At 41.9% G+C, this 27630-nt stretch overlaps 1 protein-coding gene and 1 long non-coding RNA gene across 3 annotated transcripts in view; both read left to right on the forward strand.

Annotated features, from left to right (window-relative positions):
• LOC310844022 overlaps window positions 1-27630 on the forward strand; it is a 322076-nt gene that overhangs the window by 197432 nt on the left and 97014 nt on the right. The gene's annotated exons all lie outside the window — the stretch shown is intronic.
• UPK1B (uroplakin 1B) lies at window positions 332-27466 on the forward strand. Of its 2 annotated transcripts, none has more exons than XM_083734864.1 (8): window positions 332-395; window positions 15805-15892; window positions 16741-16941; window positions 18393-18467; window positions 20247-20369; window positions 22605-22784; window positions 23645-23728; window positions 26366-27466. In XM_083734864.1, exons 2-8 carry the CDS (start codon window positions 15824-15826, stop codon window positions 26414-26416), a joined length of 783 nt encoding a protein of 260 aa, XP_083590990.1. In that variant the 5' UTR covers window positions 332-395; window positions 15805-15823; the 3' UTR covers window positions 26417-27466. The 2 variants fall into 2 exon arrangements, with proteins under 2 accessions (XP_083590990.1, XP_083590991.1); XM_083734865.1 differs by lacking the exon at window positions 332-395 and adding an exon at window positions 11568-11609 and having other exon boundaries at window positions 26366-26540.

Here is a 27630-nt window from a genome sequence, read left to right on the forward strand (position 1 = left end):
ATGTCCACGTTTTTCTTCATGTACGCTTAGTAACAATGTTAACATCCCTTTGCGCGTCTTTGTACATTATTTTTATTTGCCTATCCACTTTAAAGATTGCACATGGATGAGTCACCTGGTCACGCTTGACAGAATGAAATAACAGAAACACCACCAGCTTTGGTGAATGGGTTGGTGCACAACATTCCAGTACAATCAGAGGATCTTGGGTCCTCTTGCAATCGAAGAACAGGTCTAGCCAGATCAAGGACAATCTCATGTGATATGTGCGCCCACCAATCATAGGCGATTTTACTTCGTTGCCTTGGGCTCTTTTAAAGACTGATTGAGAGGGGATTTTCCTCAGTACTGTAGGTGTGTTTGGGGATCCAGCAGTGGAATAAGGAGGGTGCAAGGTGAGTTTTCTGTTTCTATGAATCACATTCCTTTTATGTCTTTGAATGCTAAGGTCCTTTATTTTAAAAATATTTATTAAGTCAATAGATGTTCAGACCTGTTGCTTATTATATTAAAACAATTCATCATCTCTTTGCTGCTGTTTTCTGATAAATGCTAAGTTGCAATTCTCTGCATGGTTAGTTCGAATTTCATGGGATTTGAGCAGTTTTTGCACAGGGTGGGAGTTTGGAACTTTTCATCTGTTTCCTATAATGATGATATCATTCTGTGTATCGCTGCTTAATGCTGATACCAAGTTAGGCTGCAATCATAACACCACTTACCTGGGAGAAAATACTGCTGAATTTGATAGGACTTACTTCTGAGTAGAGTTGGTTAGGATTGCACTGTTAAGAGGCAGGAAAGCAGTACAGGTGAAGGATTTGCATGTCCCTTCATTTTCTGTGAACAAGCACAAGATAAAAAAGGATGATTTCTCCCGGTTCAGTTCAGTTAATGAAAAATTGGTACACACACACACACACACACACACACACACACACACACACACACACGCTGGCTTTCTGCCTAGTGGATTCTTCATAAAGTTCTTGTATGGATTGTTTCAGTTTTTCCCTTGTAGTATTTTGAAGGAGGCAGCCAACAAAACAGCTTTCAGGAAGGAGTCTTCAGTGCATTGAGAAGCTTTGAGCTGTTTAATTAGGTTCATTGCAATCTTCTGACCTGTATGGTGAATTTGTGTTGTCTCAAGATGAGCCTCGTGTTTTGCTTGTGATATTTGTGTTGCTGAATCATAAGGGGAAACCCAGAGTGTAAATTTTTCAGATACTCATTATCTTTTTTTGGAAGCCCCCCGAATATTATGGGGTTTGCTCCAAGTAAGTGTGCATCAGATTGCACCTTAGCAAACTGTGCTATGACACAGCTTTGCTCTGATCATACATCCCACCCCAGATGGTTCATTCCTATTTTTTAAAATGTGTTTGAGCACTGTTATTTCTGCCATATAATCTGCTTGTCTGGCAAGCCTGTTCTTATTTATATAATAGCATTGTGTGGATGGATAGCTGTAATTTTATGTTGTTTTTTTTAAAAAAAAGATGTTCGAAAGCATGGGGGTGTTTTACAAAGAGTAGAACCATTGAAATTAATGGATCTCACTTAGTCATGTTCTTTCATTTCAGTGTGTCTACTCTGTGCAAAACTTAGCTGAATGCCACCCCCATGACTCCACCTACTTAAAAGGGTTGTATTTAAGGGAGTGTTGTTAACTCTTCCAATTACGTTGCAAATATTCAGATGTGCTCTCTTAAAATCAAGCAAACCCCACCCTTTTCAAGGCAGTGTTGATGGTCTTTGAAGCACCTCAAAATCTTGTTTGGAGTGTATTTGTGTGTCTGTGTGTTGCTGTGTTGGGTGTGTGTGTGTGTGTATATATATATAGAGAGAGAGAGAGAGAGAGAGAGATAAAATGTAATTATAGTACAATGGAGAAGTAGTATAATCACTTCCCCAAAACAGAATTGCCAAACCATCAGGCACAGTGTTTGGGCATCATTTTCAGTAGATGAGGACAGGATAACCACAGGAAAGCATTCAGCCAAGTGCCCTCTGAAACCCCAAGCATCCTAGCTGATTGAAACTGGTCAGAGGAGGGTGGCAAGGTTGCTCCAAGATGTTGTGAACGCATTTTTGCATTTTTGGTGCTAGCCACCCTCAAGGAGGCAGTGGAGTGCCTGTACCTACTCTTTAAAAAGTGCAACCAGGATCCAACATTGTGCAATGACTACCAGCCAGTCTCCAGTAGGGTTGAGGTAGAGACTTGATTCTACTCTCATTTAAACACCAGCCTACCTAATTTGCACTTTCGGGGGGTGGGAGTGGGGAGTGAGAACAGAAACACAGCTATCCTTTCCAAATCCTCTGAATTCTGCACACAGTTCTTCAGCCAATAAGCATGCACAAAAATTACCTTTACCTATGCTGGTGAAGATAGTATATGAAAATTCATTCTGCTGTGGGATATTGCTCTGTAAAAAAATGTATATAGTAGACAAACCTGCATGCAAATATGTATATTAGGAGAAGTTCATATGGAAATGCCAGTGAATATTCATGATGGCTTTTTAAAATTACAAACTGCTGTGGAAATGTGAAGAACTGAGCTTAACTGTGGAAAAAATGAGAAAGCGAGACAACCCAAAATGTACAAAATCACCCACACCTGGTCATACTTCTTTTGCGAAGAAAGTGGTGGCGCAGCAACTGCCTGTGTTCCTGGAGAACTCTGATTTCTGGACCCACTTCAATCTGGATTTTGGCCTGGTTTCAGGACTGAATCAGCCTTGGTTGCCTTGATGTATGACCTTTAGCAAAAGAGGGAGAGGGGGAGTTGTGTTGATCTATCAGAGGTCTTTGACCACCGTTTCCTCCTAGGTGGGCTGTATGAAATGAGTTATCAGAGACACAGTATCACATGCCTACCTGTGCAGTTGAGTCCAGATAGAGACACTGGGGGAGTGCTCCTCACCCTGTGGCACTTGTCCTGTGGTGCTCCATGGGACACAACTTTGTCTCCAGTAAATATTTAACATATTTATGAAATCGTTGGGAGTTTTGGAGCATGGGGACCTCAGCGTGCTGATGACAGCCAGCTCTGTTTCTCTGTAACCTCTAAATCAGTTGAAGCTGTGCAAGCCATGATTAACTGGATGAAGGACAGTAAACTGCGTCTGAATCCTAGGAAGGTGGAGGCTCTGTGGGTAGGTGGTTTCTGTGTCTAGAAGACAGGTCAGTTGCCTGTTCTGGATGGAGTTGTGTTCCCTCTAAAGGGGCAGGAATAAAGCTTGGGGATACTCTTGGATATGTATTTGTCATCGGAAGCGCAAGAGACCTATGTGGCTAGGAATGCCTTTCACCAGCTTCATTGGGCATACCAGCTACAGCCATTTCTGGATCACGACCATTTGACCACTTTAGCCCATGCACTGGTAACCTCAGGACTGGATTATGGCAATGTACAGTATGTGGTGCTGCCCTTGGGTTCAATATGGAAGCTCCAGTTGGTGCTGAATGCAGTGGCTAGACCGCTGATGTGGACAGGTAGCTGATCACAGGCAACACCTCTGCTAAAATGTCTGCACTGATTGCCCCTGTACTAACAGGTAGAATCTGCCTGCCCATGAGGCAAGCTGAGGCAGTTGCTCAGGTGGCAGATCCAGCCTCTGAAGAGTATACTACCGCTGCATGTCTGTGCCCACTTGCCACCACCCACTCCTCCTCGACTTACCTTTATTCCACCAGCACCATCAGCATTGGGGATGAGAGAACAGCAGAGGAGAAACTCATAGTGGGGTTGCATTTTGTGTTTTGTCTGAAGCGGCAAAATGTCCTGGGCCAGGTTGGCTAGCGGGCCACGTTCAAGGCTCTTGTGATGATATACAAAGTCATGAACAACTTGAGTCCAGGATACATTAAGGACCGCTTGAACCCTTAGTTCCCAGTTTAGTCACTGAGATCATCTGGAGGAGAGCTGTTAGTCATTCCCCATGCCACAGAGACCTGACTGGCTTTGACCAGAAGATAGGCATGTTGTGGAACACACTTTCAGCAGGGAATCGGCAGCCATACTCACTTTTAGCATTTATTGAAAACCTTTTTACAGCTATTTAAAACATTACAATACTGTTGAGCCAGTCACTTTGTTGATAATTTTGATACTACTTTTAACAGTATGGTATGTAGTGATGTATGGAAGTGAGAGCTGGACCATAAAGAAGGCTGATTGCTGAAGAATTGATGCTTTTGAATTATGGTGCTGGAGAAGACTCTTGAGAGTCGCATGGACTGCAAGAAGATCAAACCTATCCATTCTTAAGGAAATCAGCCCTGAGTGCTCAATGGAAGGTCAGATCGTGAAGCTGAGGCTCCAATAATTTGAGAAAAGAAGACTCCCTGGAAAAGACCCTGATGTTGGGAAAGATTGAGGGCACAAGGAGAAGGGGACGACAGAGGACAAGATGGTTGGACAGTGTAGCATGAGTTTGACCAAACTGCGGGAGGCAGTGGAAGATAGGAGTGCCTGGCGTGCTCTGGTCCATGGGGTCATGAAGAGTCGGACACGACGAAATGACTAAACAACAACAACAATGTTTTAATGATGCACACTGCCCTGGTGTTTCACGATGTAGCAATATATAAATACTTTTTATAAATAAAACCATTGCTGGTGCTACTTTTCTAGAAAAAGAGGTACTGGAATTTACCATGAACTCTTAGACTGAAGAACCCTTGTTCTCTTAGAATGGCAATGGCGTCCACCTGAGAGGTGCCAGAACTGAGTTCCAGCGAGTTTTGGCTGGCGGTAGGAAGCCCTGCTGGTGTATAAGGTCTTAGTGAATACCTACGCCATTGATACAATTGATGAACCATACTTTGAAGCCTATTTGGACATTAAGATGCATATATAATCTGAATGATTGACTTTCTCACTACCACATCCCCCCTGCTTTTGTAATAAAAGGTCCACAATGACAAATTCAAATCGACGTGGAAATGCTAAATATGACTATGAAACTGATCAATGATGCCATAGTTAAAAGTGAAGTGTCTCTCCTTTCCCTAGATATAGATTTGTCATGGAGCCTTGGGGCAAAGCATTCCATCAGATGAAAAATCGTTAGAAAATTGAATAGGGTTCACTGAAGAAACAGAGGTGTGGTCCTCATGAAATGGCTTGAGGACATGTTACGGCATGGATGCGTCATGTCTTGGGCGGGTGCACAGGGTAGGAGAGCACTTTGCCAATCTTGAGAAATTTTCTATTTCTTTTCTTTTATGCTTCAATTCCTCTCAGTAGGCATATTGTATTATCTGGTGTGCCAATGTCCTGCCCTAAAAATTGGTTAACAGTGAGGTGAAACGGAGAACTTCAGTAGGCACTGTTCTTGAACCAACAATCCTGTGGCAAAAGCTTTGGCAGACTATCTGAAACAGAGTGCAAAGTATCGATAAAGGTGAAATTCAGCCCCTGACTATGAAACACCTGTATAGGAACACCAATAGCTGAATATTATCTCTAAGGCAGCAATACATACATACTGGGAAGAAAGCACCACTAAATGTATTTGACTTCCTTCTGAGTAAACTTGCACAAGAGCATATAAAAGCATTTCCAGGACCTGAAAGGCTGTAGAAAAAAAGCCTTTAAAAATAAAAATAAAAACCTACATTTCTTTTGAATGAACTCTTTGTGTAAAACACATAGAATTTCCCCAGATGCAACAAAACGTGTCTCTTCCATATTAGTCTCTACAGCCGCACTGTAACCTTCAAGCAATTTTATTTTACTCCCAAAGCCTCACTCCTCCATTGTCTCCAGAGACAGATGGAATATCTTGGACTCCTGTAGATACCGTATAATAATCTCTCTTGAAGGAGTGATGTCTGGACCACACATACCATGGCAGCTATTCATTCTTCTGATCTAATATAAACCTGGAACTGTCCTTTAGTGCTATCGCTGTACATGGCAATTAGACTGACATGACACTCAAAAGACAAAGCCCTTCCTATAGGAGCTTACAGTCTCTAAACTGTTAATGGAGAATGACACAGGGTGACCTGAGAAAGGGAGAGGCATGAGTAATGAGGACTTGCCTTTTATTTGGCTGGCAATGCATCTCTCACCTGCTAGTCCAATATGAGCAAGTATAGCTCTGTGAACTTCCACAAGTGGCGCACATACCAGACACCATTTATTTTTTAAAAATTATAAACTGCTGGATCAAAAACTTCTCCATTCTCCAGGCTGCCACCTGGTCCACTTGTTTGCATAGGAATTTTAGACTGTGCAGTCCACGAATCCACAGGCAAGCATAAGAGGGTTCGATTTCCCACCTTGCTCATAACAATTCAGAGCAGTTGTCAGTATGGAAGCCGCCTAATGCTGCTTTTCCCTAGATGTGGTTTAATGTGCATCAAGATCATGCCATAGAATTCTCTGTCTCCACCCATTATACACACCTACATGCCCAATAAACCTAACTGTCCCTCTTAGAATATACAAAAATGAAATAGGTCAGTCTTCCCAGACCTGATGCCCTCTAAATCTTTCAGACAGACTTACCTCTCTCATCATCTCTGACCATGAGCCATGATGATGTGAATTGTAATCCAAAACATCTGGACTGTGGCAGGGGATGTCAACCTTCCTGGGCCAGTGGACTCCTTTGTGATTTTGAGTAATTTCTGTTGGCGCCAGTCAACTGTTGGTTTCTGCTTCCTTCACTGAGCAGCGAAGTGCTTGTCACAAGACAATGTTTACATTCCGCAGTCAAGTGCTGTTGGGTTTTCTCACGGGAAAGGAGACTGGATGTGACGTACACTGGTTTCCTGTTTTTCACTGTTCTTTGCAGTTCAGTGTGTGATTCTCTCCGTGCTTTAGAGGAGAGAGGATGCCTTTCTCTGCTCCGGCAGAGGGAAGATGTTTTCCTGTAAATTACCAGCTTTGAAGTGTAAATAAAGTAATATAGAGCATGTTGGCACGTACTTTTCATCATTCCGCTGTGCACTGGACACTGCTTATCTCCAACATTTGGTTATGGGCCCAGAAAAACGCAGTGTTTTGAGAATGGACTCCAGAAGTCGGGCTCCTGGCAAAGGAACAAAGGAGCAAAGAATTGGAGTGCCGGCAAAGGATCGGAATGCAGAGGGCCGGATCGGACGATATCTCTGCGCGTCAAGATGATTTGATGAGGTATGTGCTACAGCTCCGGGCAGCCTGCCAGCTTCTAATTAATGGCTTTATGGCTGGACTTTGAACTTTTATAGCCGGTTTTGCCGTGGCACAGGCAAAAGGCTAGAAGGATAAATTTTTCCTATGCTGGGGGAAATCGAAAGTAAAGCAGCTGCAGCAGTGTCGCAGCATGAATTTAAGACAGCAGAGAGAACTTTCACTTTTGAACTTGCCTTTGGAATGCGGTTTGAAGCAGCTGCAGATAAGCAAAGCAGTTAAGCAGAAAGGCACAGGTTCACAAAGCAGAGGCTGTTTTTGAATTTGCTTTTGGATTGAAGCAGCTGTACACAGACACAGCTTGTATGAAGCAGCCTGATTTAAAGCAGCAGAGATGACGCAGAAGGCTAATGCCAAAGTCATGATGGCTAGCTGCAGAAGGCTGGATGAGGCAAGTGGGGCATTTGATGCCAATCAGCCAAATGCTCAACTCACAGTAGCCTGTGATACTGCCATGATTCTGAATGGAGCAGACCGCCAGGGTGATAGCTGCATGGGCAAGGGGGAGACTTCACAGTCGTCATCCCATAGTGCAGTGGAACCACCAGATGGCGCCAAAGCTTTGAAGGCAGTGAAATGCTACACGTGTGGACGTCTAGGCCATATGAAGAGGGAATGCAGATATCCCAGGGCCAAGACAGAGCAGCGCAGCGAAAGCTCATCGCGTGGAAAAGGCCGAGGCAAAGGCAAAGGTCCGGTGTCCAGGACAACGCAGCACAAGGCAATGGTCTCACGCTTCACTCCAAAGGTTGCAGAGGTCCAGAAGACATCTAGATCTTTCTTCGTTGTTGATTCGGCTGCAACGCATCACATGTGCAATGATAAGCGACTGTTCGTGTCTTTTACACCGCAGGAAGGTGCGATTCACCAGGCGGATGACCACACAATTCCCAGTAAAGGCTACGGAACTGTTGTTCTTCACAGTTTGGACTTATCGATACAGGATGTGCTTTATGTGCCAGATGCCAAGCATAATCTGCTCAGCGTTGGACAGCTGAATGAGCGGAAAATTGACGTTTCCTTTAAGAACAAAAGGTGCATCATCACAAAGAAAAATGATTATGTATTGCATGCTGAATATGTTGATCGTTTGTATGTTTTGTATTTTGATGATGTTGTGCAGGATGACACTTGTTGCATTGCAGGTTCTAACAAAAGTTTGCATGCAGAATGTATTCATGATTTTCATCGAAAATTTGGTCATTTGCATTTTGAGGCAGTATCTAAAATGCCTGCCTTGGTTGAAGGTATGACTATTAAACCCTGCAGGTACCACATGAAGTGCAAGGCATGCGCAGCAAACAAGGTAAAAATGGCTGCGAAAGGTAAGGTGTCTAGTAGGCAAGCTACAGAACCATACCAGGTTGTTCATGCTGATTTGGTTGGACCACTAGCGCCCTCTTTGGGTGGAAACAGGTACTTCATGGTTCTCATTGATGCATTTTCCAGGTATATTTATGTGTACAATCTCAAGCAGAAATCAGAGGCTTTTCCAAGGTTCAAGGAATTCTGTGCTTGGTTGGAAAATGTGCATGGTAAGAAGGTAAAGACTCTTTTCAGTGATCGCGGGGGAGAATTCACTTCTCAGCAGTTTGAAGCTTTTCTGACTGAGAAAGGAATTCAACACGATTTGTCTAGTCCTCGCTCGCCATGGCAGAATGGACTTGCGGAACGAGCAAATCAGACATTGCTTCAAGGGTTAAAAACCTTGCTGCATGATGCCAATCTTCCAGAGAGTTATTGGGCCGAAGCTCTCTCATGTTTCACTTACAGTTATAATCGCAGGTTATCTTCAGCGATTGGTTGTACCCCCTATGAGAAGATGTTTGGCAAGAAGCCATACATCAAACACATGAAAATTTTTGGTTCTGACATGTGGGTTCACTCACCACAAAACTCCAAGTTAGACAAGCGTGGATTGCATGGTATCTTTCTAGGTTATCAGAAAGGGTCTTACAGAATAATGATGACTGACTCTAAGGCAATTAAGCTCACAAGAAGTGTTGAGTACAATGCCAAGTGGGGGGAGAATGTGGGAATTTTCCAATGTTATCCTGATGACAGTGATGAAACTGAGGATAGTCAAAAGCAACCGCAACAACCCACACCCACTGATGAAGGTTCTGATTCTGAGTCTGAAACTGAATCGGGTGATTCAGAGGATTTCAAGAGTGCGAAAGCCTCTATGCGACCCTCTGAAAGCTCTGATCAAGAATTAGAGGAACCATTGTTCACAATAGGTCACTTTTCTCCTAAGAAGGAAGAGGAGAGTGTTGAAGACTTAAGGCTAATTCGCAGGTCACAGAGAGCCACAAAAGGCAGACCTCCAAAGAGATTTGCTGATGAGTTTGCCAAGATAGCAGTAACAGCTGTTAAAAGCTCCAAGAAGGTGTTTGAACCTTCAAGTTTCCAAGAAATCCAGGATTTGGATTCAAAGGAAGCTGAGCCATGGTTAAATGCCATGAAGGCTGAGCTTGATTCCTTGGAAAGGAACAAAACATGGGACCTTGTTCCAGTAGTTCCAGGAATGAAACTGCTTGGAAGCAAATGGGTCTTCAAAGCGAAGACAGATCAAAATGGCAAGATAGTCAGACACAAAGCCAGATTGGTAGCCAGAGGTTTTGCACAGGTACCAGGTGAAGACTATCACGAGACCTACTCACCCACCGTGAGGTATGAGAGCATTAGGCTTATGCTCAAGCTAGCTGCAGAAGAGAATCTACACATTAGTCACCATGATGTGAATACAGCTTTTCTGTACGGATCTCTAGATGAATCACTTTATATGCTTCCACCTGATGGCGTACAGGTAAAACAGGGATTTGTTTGTGCTCTGAAGAAGTCCCTTTATGGTCTCAAACAAAGTGCACGGTGTTGGCACACAAAACTCACTGAAGTATTGTTTTCTCTAGGTTTTAAGCAAGGGAAAGCTGATCCATGTGTATTTGTCAAAGAGGAGGGGCAAAAGAAACTGTATTGTTTGTTTTATGTTGATGATCTTTTATTCTTTTGGGAAGATGTCACAATGTACAATAACGCCCTAGCTCAATTGAAAGAGCACTTTGACATGAAAGATCTTGGTGAGGTAAACAACTACCTATCTCTGGAAATAGAGAGAGATCAAGATGGTAACATTCTAGTACACCAGTCACGTAAAATTGCTGATGTGTTAAGCAAACTAAACCTGATGGATGCTAACCCTGTAGACACACCGATGACAACAGGTTATCAGGTAGATGACACTGGAGAAGCATTTTCTGATACTACACTGTACAGAAGTGTGCTAGGCAAGCTAAACTTCATTGCCAGATGTTCAAGACCAGACATTGCTGTTAGCTGTAATTTGCTAAGCAGACAAGTCAACAATCCTACTGTTAAGGATTGGAAAGCTCTGAAACGCATAGCGCGGTATTTGAAAGGCACTATGCATTACAGACTGAGATTTAACAATCAGAAGTCTGGTGGTCTTGAGATATTTGCAGATGCAAGTTTTGGAAGTGACACTACAGACAGGAAAAGTACGTCTGGAGTTTGCTATAAGTACAATCAGGGTCTATTTGATTGGTCATGCAAGAAGCAAACAACAGTTAGCTTAAGTACTTGTGAAGCTGAACTGAATGCACTGTCTTATTCACTTAAGGATTGTGAATGGTTGTTACAATTGTGCAAAGACATGAAAATTCCTGTCAAATGTCCAATCCAGGTTTACCAGGACAACAAAGCATGTTTGGCTTTGCTGAATTCTGAAGGTTGTAAGCAAAGCACAAAGCACTTGCAATTGAAGTTGCAACATGCTAGGGAACGTATTCAAAAGGGACTCGTAACGGTGTCCTATATGCCAGGTAATGAAATTCCTGCTGATGTATTGTCCAAGATTGTATCAAGGGATCAACACTGTACCTATGTGCAGAAGTTGGGTTTGTACTGATATTGTACGAACACGCTGCCCAGTGATGTTCACAGAAAGGGGGAGGATGTTGGTTTCTGCTTCCTTCACTGAGCAGCGAAGTGCTTGTCACAAGACAATGTTTACATTCCGCAGTCAAGTGCTGTTGGGTTTTCTCACGGGAAAGGAGACTGGATGTGACGTACACTGGTTTCCTGTTTTTCACTGTTCTTTGCAGTTCAGTGTGTGATTCTCTCCGTGCTTTAGAGGAGAGAGGATGCCTTTCTCTGCTCCGGCAGAGGGAAGATGTTTTCCTGTAAATTACCAGCTTTGAAGTGTAAATAAAGTAATATAGAGCATGTTGGCACGTACTTTTCATCATTCCGCTGTGCACTGGACACTGCTTATCTCCAACATGCCATGGAGGCATGTAAGAGAGACTGATCAATCCAAAGAGCTACTGAGCAGAGAGAGAGAGCTGTCTTTCGTGCTTTGTGGATTTTCAAGGGGATGTGACCTTTCATATGACAGGTACATTTGGTCCCATGGGTGCTGTGTACTTTTTATTTCATACCAGCTGCTTCCTTAATACGTGCATGGCTTCATTTCATTATCTGCACTAGACCTGGGCAAATAGCTGAGAGCAAATCAGAACTCTGGTTCTGAAAGCAAGCTTCGTGTGTGTGTGTGTGTGTGTGTGGACAATAAATGCATAAACTAACATGATATTAGTTCTGAGAGAAAGATAAAGAAGCCTGTTCAACTGGCTGAGGAACTGGTCTAAGCAGGGGCATTCCGGCCTCTGTGGCACGAAGGAAATTATTATCTGATCTCAATAATTTTAAGGGCAGTGGAGGCAGTGCAGATTTCACTTGCTTAGGGAAGAGTAGGAAGTTAAACATTTTAAAATTAAAGATTACAATCCCATGTATTACTACTACTTGGCAGTAACTGTGTTATTCAGTAGGCCTTTTGTCTGTCTATACATTTGTGGATTTGGAGTGAAACCCATGTTAGCCACCATGTAATGAAAGCATTCATACATAATGGTAAAGCATGGTTTAGCATTTCAAGAAAGAGCCTCAGGTTTGTCTCTCTTCCCTACGCTCTCTTCCTCTAGTATCATAGTGAGGATACTGGAAACTTCCACTTCTGCTTTAGATTCACCACGATGTTGAATTAACTTTTAACTTTAAACCATTGCTGTGTTGAAATAACTTTGAACTATGGTTAATCTTAACTATGGTTTGTGAAAACAAGCTAGCTTCTGAATTGTGGTTTCAAGTTGGCTTGTTTTCACTAATCATGGTTAAGATTAACCAGTTTATCTGGGCTTGGACAATACATCAAGCTGCTCTTCATCCTAAATGGAATCAAAGCTTCTGACCGCCTCGTGGCCAGAAAATAGTTAATGTGGTCAGAAAACTCTGAATATAATTGGAATATTCAAATCATAGCAATTATTTCTAAATTCACACCTGTAAAATAGCATGTGAAAAATTTGTGCAAATCTCAGTCCTCTTCTACCCTCTTTTCATGTGATGAATTTTCTCTGTTTGGGGGTGGGGGGTAGGTGTAAGGTAATACTCTACCTATAGGTAGAGAAATGGGGACAAATGCAATTCACTTCTCATTTAAAGGCAAATCTACCAAATCCAAACTTTCCAAAACAATCTGTGAACCCAAACAGAGCCTTCTTTCAAAATCTGCACATCTGCAAATTGTGCAATGGAGTTTTATAGCCAAATATTGTGTATAGAAATGCATATAGTCGAGTAATACATGCATAAATAAGTTTGCAATAGTGAAAATTGTACACAAAACATCATATTAGTGCAAAGATGTGCATTAGACACAGTTATGTAAAAATGTGACAATTGGGGGGAAATTGTATTAAAATGCTGGTGAACTTTCATGATAACCTTTTTTTAATAAAAAGATTACAAAGTGATGTGGAAATGTGGAGAACTGAACTCAAGACTGGAAACTTGAGAAACCAAGAGAAATGGAAATGGACAGATTTTCCCTTCCCTACCTGTGCAGCAACCTTTTTAGGGCATTCCTACTCTTCTTCATTAAAAGTGAGAACTGAATTGGTAGTGATGAAACAGCCTTCCCCAAATGTCTTCTACACCTTGTCAAAGACTGGCTTGGATGCTCTTACACCAATACCACTTTTCTTGCACTCCCCATCTTGTTATTCAGTGTCTCCGTTGGCATTAACCCTACTGCAGGGTTTCCCAAACTTGGGTCTCCAGCTGGCCTACTGGACCACTGAGCCTCTTAGATATACCCTGCTACATACTTCATTCACAGTATCCCTACTATTTTAGTAGACCGGGTGATTGAGACCACAGTGAGAGTTGTCAGAAGTGGCATTAGGGCCGTTGATTTGATTTAATGGAAAAGAGGATCTATAGCCAACAAGATTAGCAGAAATTTGACAGGCCCCCCATAATTGTGTGTACTGGAATGGCTTCAGCTATTGATTTCAGCCTGTGGTTCAGTTATTAAAGGTGCAGAGATTCCGTCCATGAAAAAGGTGACTAGCATGATGACACATCATTCCTGTCCATAGATGAAGGACGTAAGCCCTATTCAGATGTTTAAACCCATGCATTTCCCTTTGTACAAGGGTGTGTTGTGCTTGCTGCATCACTGTGACCAACCTCACAAACCCTCCATGCATGGAAGGGTGAACTTCTAAGGCAGGCAGACTGCTGTATCCTGCAGGCTCACAACATGACTTATTACCCTGATCTGAAAGGGAACTGTGACACGAGTGTGCCAGGTTCGCCACTGCAGATGTTCAAACCATATACACGAAGGAATGTGAGATCCAGCTGTCCGGAACATGAAGGAGGAGCTTGTCTTGCCCCTGTCTGTAGCATCTCAGAGTTTTGTGTTGAGGGTATTTGAATTCCGTTAAGCATTCCTGGGGTGTCCAGTCGAGATCTCAGAACTTTCAAAAATGCAACTGGAATGTGACTCTCCTGGTCTCTCATGTTCCAGCTACAACTGGCTCTTCACATTATCTTCCCGTGCCTCTTTTGTCACGGATGCTGAGGCATAGTTTTAGTGTCTCACATGGGTGTGACTTTCTCCCTGGGAAGGTTGGGTCAGACTCGCTGCAGGCAATCTGCGTGAAATGGGCAATGACATTTTCAGCTATGCAGCAGAACCCATAGCCCAAGGTAGAAGGCGCCTCCTAGACTGGAAACGGGTGTGACAAGTTTATGAAAACACTTCACGCATGATGCAGCTTTAGACTTCACAGAAGTGGGAGGATGTACAAGCATTGTATTTTATTTTTATTTTTTAGAAGGTGACTGTAAATTCAAGCAGGGCTGCATCGGTCCTCTTGTTTCTGATGTTTGGGTATGAGTACCAACGCTTATTTAGTCAAAATTCCACCATTTATTATTTATTATTTATTTATTGACTTTATATACCTCCCTATACCCAGGGGTCTCAGGGCAGTTGTGGAGTACCGGCAGGCTTGGGGAAACTCCAAGTTTTGAAGAAGTACAAAAAAGATATTTAGGAAACAAGCCTAAAGCCACACACATGGGCTTGTTTGGTGGCTACAGAATGCCGACCAGGGTGGAGGAGATGGCAAACCAGATGGAAAGGGCAATGGAATGGAGTGTCCCAATGGAGGGCATGGCCCACTGACTAGAACACTGAACAAGGCTATTCCACACTGCAACATTTTGTGTATTTGTGTATCCTGTGTATTTGTGTGTGTGTAATCTTCCAAATGTGGTATTGCAAGAAATATAATCAGTCTGAACCTGCATTTATAGATCACTACACATTTACAACATCTGTGCTGCTTACTCTCAAACTTTGGGAATACACACACACAAAAACAATCAATTTGAGTTGTGCAGCTCAAATTGGTTGTACTAGACCCAACATTTTTAAGCAATGTGGACTAAAGTCGCTTCTGGGGGCCATCTGGGATTAGGCCCAGAAGCTTAAACTTCATTAGTTTCCTAGTTGATCGGCCCCTGACCCCACTGAACAGTTCTCCTCAAAGGGCACCTTGGTGACTGCAGCTTCAGGTATAGCCAGATGCATTTTGTCTATTCTCTTCCTTCTGTGCCTGGCCATTTGGATAATTGAGGACACCTGTGGGATTCATGAAACTTTCTTTTCCTAGGTATGGTTTATACCAGGGATGGGGAAGCTATGGTTCTCCAGGTGTTCTTGGGCTCCAATTCCCATCAGTCCCAACCAGCATGTCCAATGGTTTTTAATAATATGGAAGCCCTCTCATTTCCCATCCCTGGTTTACACTGCGATCAGATTCATGTGTGCTCCGTTTCCTCTGCTTGCCCTTCTAGATAACTTTGAACAGCCTTTGGTCCAATAAAAGATATGGCCTCTGTTTGCTCTGTCTTCTACTTTTTTATCAGTTCTCAAATGATCTCTGAGTTACCTTTTAAATTCCACAAATGTATGCATACATCATATATATCTGTGATGAAACTTTCCATTTTCCATGGGTAGGTATTGAAAGAATGTACAAACCTGCTTACAGGTACACCAAATAAAAAGTTATGTGGATAGTTTGTTCTGATGTAATTTTCGAGGCTTCTTTCTCAATATATCATAGTAGTTTGTGCGTGCTTGTTCTTGCTTTCAAGGGCAGAGGTGGGAGGGCAGGCAGAAAGCTTTTGGGAGAATCTACAGTGCTGATAAATCTGTAATTTGCTTCTAGGTTGCACAGCAAACTGAAAATGGCAAAAGGTGATACTGGTGCACGATGTTTCCAAGGCTTGCTCATCATGGGGAATGTCGTCATGGGGGTAAGTGGACTTGAAATGTATAGTATGGGGGTTGGCTACTTCATGGATGCAGTCCCTCATAGATTAATTAAATGTACTTCTAGAGGGAAGCACTTTTCCAGTGATATGTATGTCTCTTGAAATTATCCCATCAATACATATGCATTTGTGTAGTAGAAGGTATCACGATTACGGCTGCAAAGACAGATGAAAGTATAGATCCACATTTTTGATCCCCAATAGTCTTGTCACATTTGAAGTACCACTGTATTCCCTCCTCTGAGGATTGTAAATGCAATTTTGTGTGTTGTGGTGTTTTTTTTTAAAAAAAGCAACCTTGTTTATATATATATATATTTAATGCATAAATATATTTTTGTTGGCAAGGCAAGAAGGGTTGTCGAAAAAACCTTGAAGGCACCTCTCCTATTTCATTCTTCAAAGAAGTAAAAGGAAAAGAATAGCAAGGTGTTTGTGTAGAATAGAGGTCAGCAAAATCTGGTATATGTCAGGTGGTGGGGGGGCATTGCTGGTACAAGAGGCATCAAGCAGCATTTAACTCAAACACAAGCAATGGACAATGCAATAAAACTATTGCCGTGTTAACTATTGCCTAGCTTCTTTGCAAATAAATCTGAAGATGGAGAATTAGCTGTGACAGGTCATGTGGCAGAAGTGTAGATAGCAATGTGTGGTTCTTGCAATCACAAACTTGTACGAGCATTGGACGATGTGGGATGCCCTTAGTAGTAGGTGAGTGAGCCAAACTTTTGAATTGTGTGTTCAATATGGGCTCAGGTTTTTGTCCTCAGGTCAAGCAAACACCCTTGGGTTGACAGTCACATGTCTGTTTGGTTGTGTCTTCTCAGTGTTGTGGCCTTGCACTCATGGCAGAGTGTATATTCTTCGTGTCAGATCAGCCAACACTTTATCCATTGCTGGAAGCTACCGACAATGACGACATCTATGGTGCTGCCTGGATTGGGATCTTCACTGGCTTCTCTTTCTTTTGTATGGCAGTCCTTGGTATTGTTGGTGTTGTGAAGTCAAATAGGACAATGCTATTGGTGGTAAGTTGAATAGTCACCAAGAGTATTCAGCATTCTCTAAGAGGTTGGTCAGTATATTTCTGACTTTCTGCACACAAAGGAATTTCCTAAACGGTAAAAAGGGTGTTGGAGAGAGTATTTCCTTGGCAACTTAGTCATTACTATGTGTGCAGAGTCTCAGAAAATGGAATAATCATGAGTGTCAGGGACATTGTGCACAAATGAAACTTAATGTTTTGTCTTCCATTCTGTTGCAGTTCTAGCACAGAAGAAGTAGAAACTTATTCAATTATAGATATGTGTGCATAGTTTGCTGTCAATCATTGTGAAAGATACGGCAGAAAAAGTGAGAGACATATTATTCTGAGTAGATACTTTGCATTATCATTCCACAAAGCACAACTGCAAAAAAGAATAGAAAAAAGGATGTCACCATAGGAATTGTATCCATGAGTTTCTAGTCTGAGAGGAAAAAGCTTGCAGTTCACTATGACTGAAATCTTAGTGTAGTGTAAAGCAGTTTTCTTCAGCCTTGGCCCCCAGATACTGTCTACCTGCAACACCTGTCATCCATGCCCATGGCTAAATTGACTTATGATGATGGAAGTTGTCATCAGACAATATCTGGGGACCCCAAGTTGAAGGCCACTTGTGTAAGGAAACATCTCTTTTTAAAGGGATGATGTAGCTATTATAATCCACGAATTCATCCTTGTTTAGGAGGAACTGTGTTGTTGTTGTTGTTGTTTTAATACCCAAAACAGATCTTCCTATTGAAGATAGAGTGGGCATGAGGTGGAAATTACCTTGCAGTATAGAATCAAGATCTACAACTTTCTGCTATAGGATCACTGAGGTCTTTGTGGGAGTCACTGTAGGTGGTCTCCTATAACTTGGAGGCATGGCTCATTTGCACCAGGAATCTTGTGCTCAGAATTGGGGTGCCCAATTTTATGAAACTTACTTCCAGCTGAGCTCAAACAGGGTCCCTCCCAACACCTGTTGAAGGCATATATATTTTTTAAAAAAAATTATTCTAGCAGGTATTTAAATTTTTACCTTTCCTCTAGTGTATTTTCTGTACACTGCTTGGAAGCACTTGTAGCTAAGCAGTATATAAATTGTTTAAGTAAATAAATAATGTGCGCCTCCACTCTTGGAGGCTGTATGCCACTGAATGCCAGGGGGGATTATGCTGGGATATGGGTGGTGTTCTTTTGCTCCAGTTCTGCTTTGGGGGTTCCTGTAGTCATTTGGTTGGCTGTTGTGATAAAAGGATGCTGGACTACATAGGTCTTTGGCCTGGTCTGGCAGGCTGCTCTTAATCTACCTTTTCAGAAGGGAAAAGTAGAAGCTTAGCAACCTACTCCAATAATCACGTGTTCCTTTTCATCTCAAGGATCTAAACCTGACCGCTAAATGTACATAGCATCCTTTGTTGACATGGTGTTGTGTTTTGGGCTTTTTTTCAGTATATCATCCTGCTGATGATAGTCTTTGCCTTTGAAGTTGCCTCCAGCATCACAGCAGCTGTGCACCGAGACTTTGTAAGTACTCTGCGCTATTGGTTTCTCATTCTCTCAGATCTTCCCAATTTCATCCTTGAGGTGAAAAGGATAAAATATTTGGCGGAGGCCCTTCTGATGGTGCTTTCCTTAGCAAAAGTACATCATGAATGTTGGAAGGGGAGGCCGTTTTCTGTAGTGGAGACCCAACTTTGGAAGGACTTGCGCAAAGAGGTTGAACTGGCATCAGCATTACAATCTTTTTGGCATGAGGACAAGGCATTTTGATCTGCCCAGACATTTTAAATCAGGCATCCCCAAACCCAGCCCTCTAGATGTTTTGGGACTACAACTCCCATCATCCCTAGCTAACAGGACCAGTGGTCAAGGATGATGGGAATTGTAGTCCCAAAACATCTGGAGGGCCAAGTTTGGGGGTGCTTGTTTTAATGGTTGTGTTTCCTCTCCATTTACAGTTTGTAAGAAGGCGTTATGTACAAAAGTATTTGGTGTGGATGGATTTTATTTATTTATGTCTTTTTGTACACTGACCCCAAATCTTGGTTGGTTTAGCAATAAATTAATAAAATTTAAACGGCTTGGGCCTGGGTTGCATATGGCTCTACAAGAATGAGGCTCTAAGCAGAATGAACACGATGGCTAAGAAGATATATGACTGACGATTTGTTATTCTTTCTCTACGATTTATTCTATGTTTATGATATTTTATTATGTTCTGTCATATTATTGTTTGTTTGTAAGCCACTTTGGGATTCATTTGAGTGAAAAGCAGCATAGAAATATTATCAGTCAATCAATATGTGGGAGACTTGCAAGTATTTTTAATGGAAAAGAGAGCTTCCTGCCCACACCTGTGGCCTCAAAAGTATTATTAGGTTTTATTAGATTATATAAATTATTAGATTATCAAGTAATTTGGAGATATTTAATTTTAGTATTTTGGCCATTTCCTAACAAATGTTTAGGCAGCAATGAATGGCAAACTGTTCACTATTTATTTCCTTGAACTTTCCTCATGATGTAATCCTCTGTCAAAGTCTGGTCAAGGGTATCTCTGCATTTACACAGCAGTTTATTCCATTTCCCTATTAATTCCCACATTATATTTGAGCTTTCATACCACGTAAAAGCCATTCTGGAAATCAAGTGGAAGATAGTGCAAGTTTTGTTCTCATTCCCCTGTTGTTTCCTCCTTCTTCTCCTTCTCCTTCTCCTTCTTCCTCTTTAAAAAAAAAAATTGCAAGCCTGGAAACCTGGAAAATGAGGGGAATTTTGCAAAGAGCTCTTGACTGGATTCAGCCAAGGCCTTACAGGACCATTCCCTCCCCTCAACAGCTGCTGAAAGGAGGTGGCAATCCCAATTTCTAATGTTCCTTTCACACTGTAGTAACCTACTGGTGTGAATAAGATTTAATGTGACATGGTGTGGTATACAGGTTCTGCAGTGTGAAAGAAATGTTAGAAATTGGGACAAGAAGTGGTACCATTGTACTTAGTAAAACAAACACAATAAATACCATGTCTGGATGATGATGATGATAGGCAGCTTCCAACAGGATATTAAAAATACATTAAAACATTAGTCATTAAAAAACTTCCCCAAACAGGGCTGCCTTCAGATGTCTTCTAAACGCCAGATAGTTGTTTATTCCTTTGACATCTGATGGGAGGGCGTTCCACCAGGAATGTAGCCTCCGTTGGTTATTACTGGGATGGAGGCTTCTGTCCTATTGAGAGTCTTTCTTTCTCCCAAAAGAAATCTGGCTGACATTCATACACCCCTCTCTCATTGTCATGCAGCTCACACCCAATCTCTTCTTGAAGCAAATGCTGGAGAAATACCAGAATCCAGACCCCATCAACAATGACGACAAATGGAAGAGTGAAGGTATCACCAGGACATGGGATCGGCTCATGTTGCAGGTAATGATGAGGGGTGCATTTTTGTAAATCTTTGCTCCAGCCTTAAGAATACAGCTCTAAATGTTGTCAGACTCTCTAGTCTGATGCTTCTGTAGGTACATCTTTCCTCTGTCCTGTGAGCAAACAAGTTTTTGCTGGACGGTTCCTACGTTTTGTATGAATATTAATAATGAAATGCTGCTAAATCCCTTCTAAGGCTTCTGTTGGATTCTAAAGTGTATTTGTTTATTCTTTTATGTTGCTGTGCACACTTCCTTTGGGGAAGGCGAAGGGTTATGTTTTGGAGAGTGGTCAGTGTATTAACAATGACTTTCCACATCTTGCTACTGCCCAGTATTAGAAGCACCACCTTTCAACACTTCTTAAACTAATATTACCCAACTTCTGTATGTCAGCCCAGCTGTACTGATACACATTCAGATTTTCTTCAGATATAAAAATAATGGGTGGAACTCAGAGTCATGCTAAGGTGATTCTTCCACCATCACAGTAATTTCTGCTTACCAGACAGAACAATCTCCCCTCTCCTTCCATTGCACGCTGCTATTGGGGTTCTCTTGACCCTCCCAAGCAGTTGTGGGAAGCAAAGTCCCATTGTGCCAGCAGGAAACATTAAGCTGGCTTCTGCTAGCCCAACAACTTAGATGAATCTGGGCCAATGAACATGTTGTATAAAACAAAAAATAACTTTGTTTAGCACAGTAGTAGCTACACTTGGCTAAAACTGTAATCCTGGGATGATTAACCCAGCTGAACTCAGGTGGATGTTATTGCAAGTATACCCTCCAGGTATAGGGTGGTATATAAAGTCAATAATTAAATAATAATAATAATAATAATAATAATAATAATAATAATACATGTATTGGATTTGAACTGGTCTATAAATGGCTTAGAGTAGACACCTCTGTTTAAAACTCCTTGAGATATTTTACTGCTCTCTCTACTTCTCCTGGAACGATGCACCATCTTTCCACACATGAATGAAATTATCTTGATCCAGGTTTAATTATCCTGATCCAGATTGGGGATAATATAGGCCAGTTTTATTTTAAGCATGCCTTCCATGCGAATCCCACTCAGCCAAATAGAATTATGAAAAGGATTCATCCAAGACCTGAAGGCTTTTGAATGCAATGTATGGTTAGGCGCCTTTTGTTTGCAACTATGTGATTCCGTTATGTTTTAGGTAAGCCATCTTAGGATGGCATCTGTGCCCTGGAAAGGTGGCCTAGAAATATTAAAAAATATTTGATATCTACAGGTGAATTTACAGGATTTACTAGTCAGAGCAAGCTGTAATAAACATAGCCCATTGATTTGGTACATACACTATGTTCTTATAATTTATATAAATAAAATATAATAATATATTGATAAGTCACATAACATAGGACAGTCTTTAGGTGACAAAGGCTGCAATCCACCCCCACCTTCATGCCAGGGCTTTATGAAGGTGGCACTGTTGCCAGGTAAGAAAGTTAAGGCTCACTACATCAATTTAGAGCTGGTGCAGCCATATGGTCAAAAGCTTTTACTCAATGTCACTGTAACCAAGTCAGGATCTCAGTGTGGCTCAGCCCTTCCCAGTTCCTGCCTCTGAAACACCCCATTTCAAGGAATTCCACCAGCAGAAGTCTTGCCCACACTCTTGGTAGCCAGGGTAGCTGGGAAAGCTGATTAGAGGGACATGTCTGTAAACATCAGCTCCACCCACCACCCTACCCCGTGCCATGGGGGGCTGGATTGCTCAGTTACAATCACGTTTTAAAATCGTTAAAAACAACAACCATGGTGGAGGTGGGAAGGAAAATTTCAACAACCTAATATATGAAACATAAAACACCAGCTTCCACCTGGGTAAGGGGAATGTTCTGGGACTTTTCAGCAGCCTAGTGCAGCACTAACATAAAGCTTTGTATCAGCTGGATGAAATTCCATGAAATACCCAAAGGGAAGGAGAAAGTCTTAAGCTGCTGCTCAGAGGTATGTCTGTGTTGGAGCCAGGCAGGCCTCACTTGGGAGGGCAGGAGACCACAGCTGAAGATTCCAGTAATATTCTAGTAGTTTCACTATTTGTAGAGCATGGGGTCCCTAACTGAATATCAGCCTATCCTACATTATTTTACATTCCTTTCCTTCTCAGCAAAGTTCTCTCTAGTTTTTGAATGTCGCACGAGGTGCTTAATTGCCTTAACCCTAATGAGCAACTTTCTCTCTCCTTCTTAAACCCAGAATAAGTGCTGCGGTGTGGTTGGCCCATCAGACTGGCAAACATATAGCTCTGTATTCAGAAAAAGGAACCAAGATGCAGATTTTCCTTGGCCACGCCAGTGCTGCGTAATGGATCTTCTAGGAAAGTCAATCAACGTGGATGCCTGCAAACTGGGGATGGATGGCTATTACCATAAAGACGTAAGAATGCCTTCTTTGTCTTACTTTTTGGGGTGATTGAAATGCTTATCTCAATTATTTACTTCCCAGAATGTTGGTGAAGTGTTGAAAACCAAAAGTGTTATAAAAGGCTGAAGCCCTGCAGCTGCAAAAAATAAAATAAAAAAGAAGATGATTTCTTCCTGCTCTCTATTTGGGGTGGGGTAATAGAAAGCACAGGGGCAGGGGAATAGGATGCAGATGATACCCAGCTCTACCTCTCTTTTAAATTGGAACCAGGCAGTGAAGGTTCTATGTGACTGCCTGGAGGCAGTTGGAGGATGGATGGCAGCTAATGGATTGAGGTTGAATTCTGACAAGACAGAACTACGTTTTTTGGGGGGACAGGGGGCAGGCGGATGTGGGAGACTCCCTGGTCCGCAATGGGGCAACTGTGCTCCTGAAGGAGCAGGTGCGCAGCCTGGGTGTCATTTTGGACTCACAGCTGTCCATGGAGGTGCAGGTCAATTCTTTGTCCAGGGGGAAACCCAGCCAGATGGGCGGGTTATAAGTAATAAATTGTTGTTGTTGTTGTTATTTGTGGCTGATGCACTCTCATGTGCAGTGTGTACAGAAGCTGGGAGACATAGCAGCAAAGCTATGTGTGAGTGCTAATAAGTTTGTTTTCATGTTTTACAAAGTGGGCCCTGAAAGCATGTTTGGACTTCAGGTTAACTGCTGCAGTCCTCATTCCAAGGCTTAATACTGGAAACAGTGAGCTAACCTGGGGCTGTAGAGTTTCTAGACAAGCTCACCAACTCTAAGCTAAAGCCTGTGATGTCTGGAATGATGCCTTGGTTGCCTGAAACTGATTCTCTTGTTGGTTTGTTCTTATTACTTAGGGCTGCTATCCAATCATCTCTGGCCCAATGGACAGACATGCTTGGGGTGTTGCTTGGTTTGGTTTTGCCATTCTGTGCTGGACTGTGAGTATTTAATTGTAATGTCTTGCATGTTGGGTAAGATACCTCTTATTTAGCAAAAGCATGAAACTGGTTCTGTATCTGTTGGAGACTCTCTCAGTTCAGAATGGTACATATTCAGGTGCTATGCCCGAGTTTTCAATTTTAAAAACATGGTGTCTTAATTGTTTTAACCTGCCCTGGGACCTTGGGGTGAAGGACGCACAAATCACCATCACCATCATCTTCCTCTCCCCCACCCACTGGCTTCTAAGAATAAAGTTCCTGGACATTTGGACTTATTAAAATCCACAGTTTTCTTTATTGAAATGACAAAAATTAAGTTGTTGGGGTTTTTTTTTGCTAATTGAGCTTTTGCCTTTGCTTCCAAGTTTTCAATCATACATTCACTTCATTTTCCTAAGAAAGCTTTAACTGCCATGAATGACATATTTGAAGTAATACTGACTTCTGATGGTGTCAGAACCTGATGACTTTTGCAATATGTTCAGTGTAGCAGTTTATGAAGATGATGATACACAGTGGTTCTAGAATTATAGCTCCTAGTTTTCTCTATTGGTAGAAATCAGTTGGCAGGATTTTTACCTTGAATGACACAAACACACACCACAAACACACACCACAAAGTACAGTAGATCCCTGCACAGACACAACAGCTAAGAGGAGGCATGTTAACTCCTTATTACTCATTCCCATTTGAAACTAGTTCATCCCTTGTTACTCTTGCTGCCCTTCCACCCTCCTGCCATTTTAGAACTTGATTGTAAGCTACTTGAAGCAGAGACCTGTCTCTTCCTTCATATTATTCTGTACACTAGTGCTGTATAGCCAATGTCACTTGGTTATCAACGAATTATAGATAAATAATATGGCTTGATTACCTGAAAAAACGTTGCTGGAAGAACTCTTAAAAATTTCTTCCTATTTTGGAACCATGCCTATGGGTTGATCAGTACTAAGCTTTTTGAGCCAGCTAAGGTCAAATAAGCCTTTTGCATCCGGGAAAACTTGTTTCGAATACCCAGTTTGTTTGGACTATCCTTGCAGGACACTTGCAATACCAACCTATGTTTACATACTGCCTAAACTGGTGTAACCAGCAGCAGTGTAAATGTGAAATGACCTCTAGGGAGACAGTAAAATGACTATGAATAAACCCGGGAGACAGGTTATTGCCTAATCACAGGCATGTGGACAGCACAGATTGGTCCTCACGTAATACAAAAACATGGAGGAGCCACTGCAAACTTTGGGTTTTGTGCTCCCCCTTCTTCTCTTTGCATCCAGCACAGCTGAAAGGAAGAGACTGGAAGTTTCTGCTACCAATTTTGAGTAGCTGTTCACTCAAACCCTAAACTGTAGTTTAGCTCAACTATGTTTTGTTAACAATAATGGTTTGAAGTTGGGGGTTTGTTTTTTTTTAAGCAAACCCTAGTTTAACCCCCGTTTGTTTTATTCAGATGACATGGCAAGACTTGGTTGATCTACAATAGAAGTGGAAGCTTTAGGATCCATCAATGCAGCCATAACAAAGGGGGAAGTGGGAGTTTGTGAGCCCTAAGGGTGGTTAAGATAGTTCTCATAAGATTAAACTATAGCTTAACAAATATTTGCACCACCCATGGGGTATACAAATCACCTAAATCAGGGATGAAGAACCTTTTTTGGTCAGATCTTTATTAGATCCTATCAGATCATGGGTGCCCACTTGTCAGTCACCTGACATCACATAAATGGTCAGATGGGTGTGGTCTGATGAACCCCTTGGTGGGCCACGTTTGGTGCAAGGACCACAGGTTCCCCACCCCACCCTAAATGATAAGCACAGAGAAATAAAATCGTGAAATGACCAATGTGGGATTGGGGGTGGAGAGATCAGGGCTGAGCAGGAATATGGACCCGCAAATTAATTAATAGCTTCAGGCAACTGGAATAGTGTCTGTCTGTCTGTCTCTCAAATATTGTAGGATAGGAATCTAGCAGGAATTGGGCCAGGGTGTCTGTGTGGTAGAAGGCATCAAGAAAGAAGTACCCTTCTGGCACAATATCTTCTCCCCCCCCCCCCCAGCTCTAAAAGGAATGGGTCAGTGGGAAAGCACCTCAACCTGATTTCCACTCCACTTCCAAACTTTTGTTCCCTCCTTTTTGTCTTATCCAATGGGAAATGTCTTGAATGTTCTGAAAATAGATTGTAGCTATGCTGCAGCAAGGGACAGATAGTTTTTCTGCTTTGGATGGAAACAGGACTAAAATGTTAACATTATTAGAAGATTAAACAGAATTGTAAAAAATAAATAGCCCAGGAGTCTTGGTGGGCCTCCTATGAAAACCTCTTGTTGCTGCTGCTTTTCAGCATATAGGTCTCCTTCTTTTTAATTCCAGTGCATTGGTTTTCATCTGTATTTCTCCATTGTGGTCAAACATCCCACAGAAACTGGGCCTCAGGGTCAAATATAGTAGATGCAGCCCAGAGTTACTTCCATTCCACATAATTATGTTGTTTGTGCAGACTGACTTCAGGCTGTCCCTCTGGCTGGTAGAGTTTTAGGGTGGGAAATCTGGGCAAGCTGCGTAAGTAAGCTGTTGCAATGGCATAAGGTGTGGTCCTTCCTGAGTTGTTGTTTTCTTTTTCCCTTGCAGACTTGGGTCCTTCTTTGTACCATGTTCTACTGGAGCAGAATCGAGTATTAAAGAAGCAGTATCCTACCAACCTGTCCTCCTTGGAGTTGACACTTTCTTTTCTTTAAAATGTGATGTTTATGTAATATATTTCTTTCTATGGAAGTTCTGATCTCTCCTCTTCACCACAATGCTCCCCACCACCACCCCCATTTCAAACACAGCAGGTCTAATACCTGCAAGATGAAAAACGGGTAGTTGCCTTTTAATTTGCTCTGTATTCCAAAACTTTGGGTACATTAAAACATCATTGGATGGGTATGCTACTCCCAGAAAGAGCAAAAGAGGAAGAAATGGCTCCAAATGCATCAACTGATCTGAAGCCAGTTGTCTGGAACAAGTAGGTTTCAAGATGTAAGGCTCCATCAAGTATTATAATTTCCTCTGCTTTGTGTGTCAGATCTTCTTTCTTTTGTAATGTTTTGAACTATTTTAATGGACCATTGATCTCCTCACATGTTATACAGCAAACAACTTTATCCATGAACTAGTCGAGTTAGTCGGATATCACCCTTTCGCTATAAAAATTGAATTGGGTTAGCCTGCTTTGCTGTGGTGATCAGTAAACTACGTGTGTGACGCTGTTTTCATAGCTACCTATTTCAACTGATCACTGATATTCACACTTTTTCCCGTGTTTCTTACCTCAACCAGCCCATGTAATATTTGTTGTCACTTTTGCTTTGGAGAGCTTTATTTTTAAAGCAGCGGAACCTGGCAGTGGAAGAATTTAACATTTTCTTCTCCTCTTGAATTAAATATGTTGTTCATGGAGTTCACTAGAAGGTTAAGCTTACTAACGTGACATGAGGGCAAAACTGGTTTTACAAGGAATATTTTTGAACTGGTCCATTCTGATTCTTTGTTCTACATACATCAAGTTTTGCTCCTTTTTTGTGATATTTTGTTCCTTGTACAGAATGTTCTAAGATGAAAACTTCCTCTCTCCTCCCCCCATCCACATGTAAGCTCCAAGAACATACCACCTGCCCTGTTTCATGTATATTTTATTCTTCAAATCTTTAATAATAAAGTGGAGTTAAAAGATAAGAAAGACAGAAATGTTTAGGACAAATGGAGCTTTCTTTCACATGTGATCCAAGTATATTGGTTTTGTGTTCAAAAGCTGAAAAACGAGAACAAATAAAAGTTTATGCTGGAGGGAAACCTTCAAGGACAAAACTGGCTAGTTAATCCCAACAAAACATCTGCGTCTTCGCATTCTT

The sequence above is a fragment of the Podarcis gaigeae genome (assembly GCF_964106915.1).
Source record: "Podarcis gaigeae genome assembly, chromosome: 4".
Lineage (NCBI taxonomy): Eukaryota > Metazoa > Chordata > Lepidosauria > Squamata > Lacertidae > Podarcis > Podarcis gaigeae.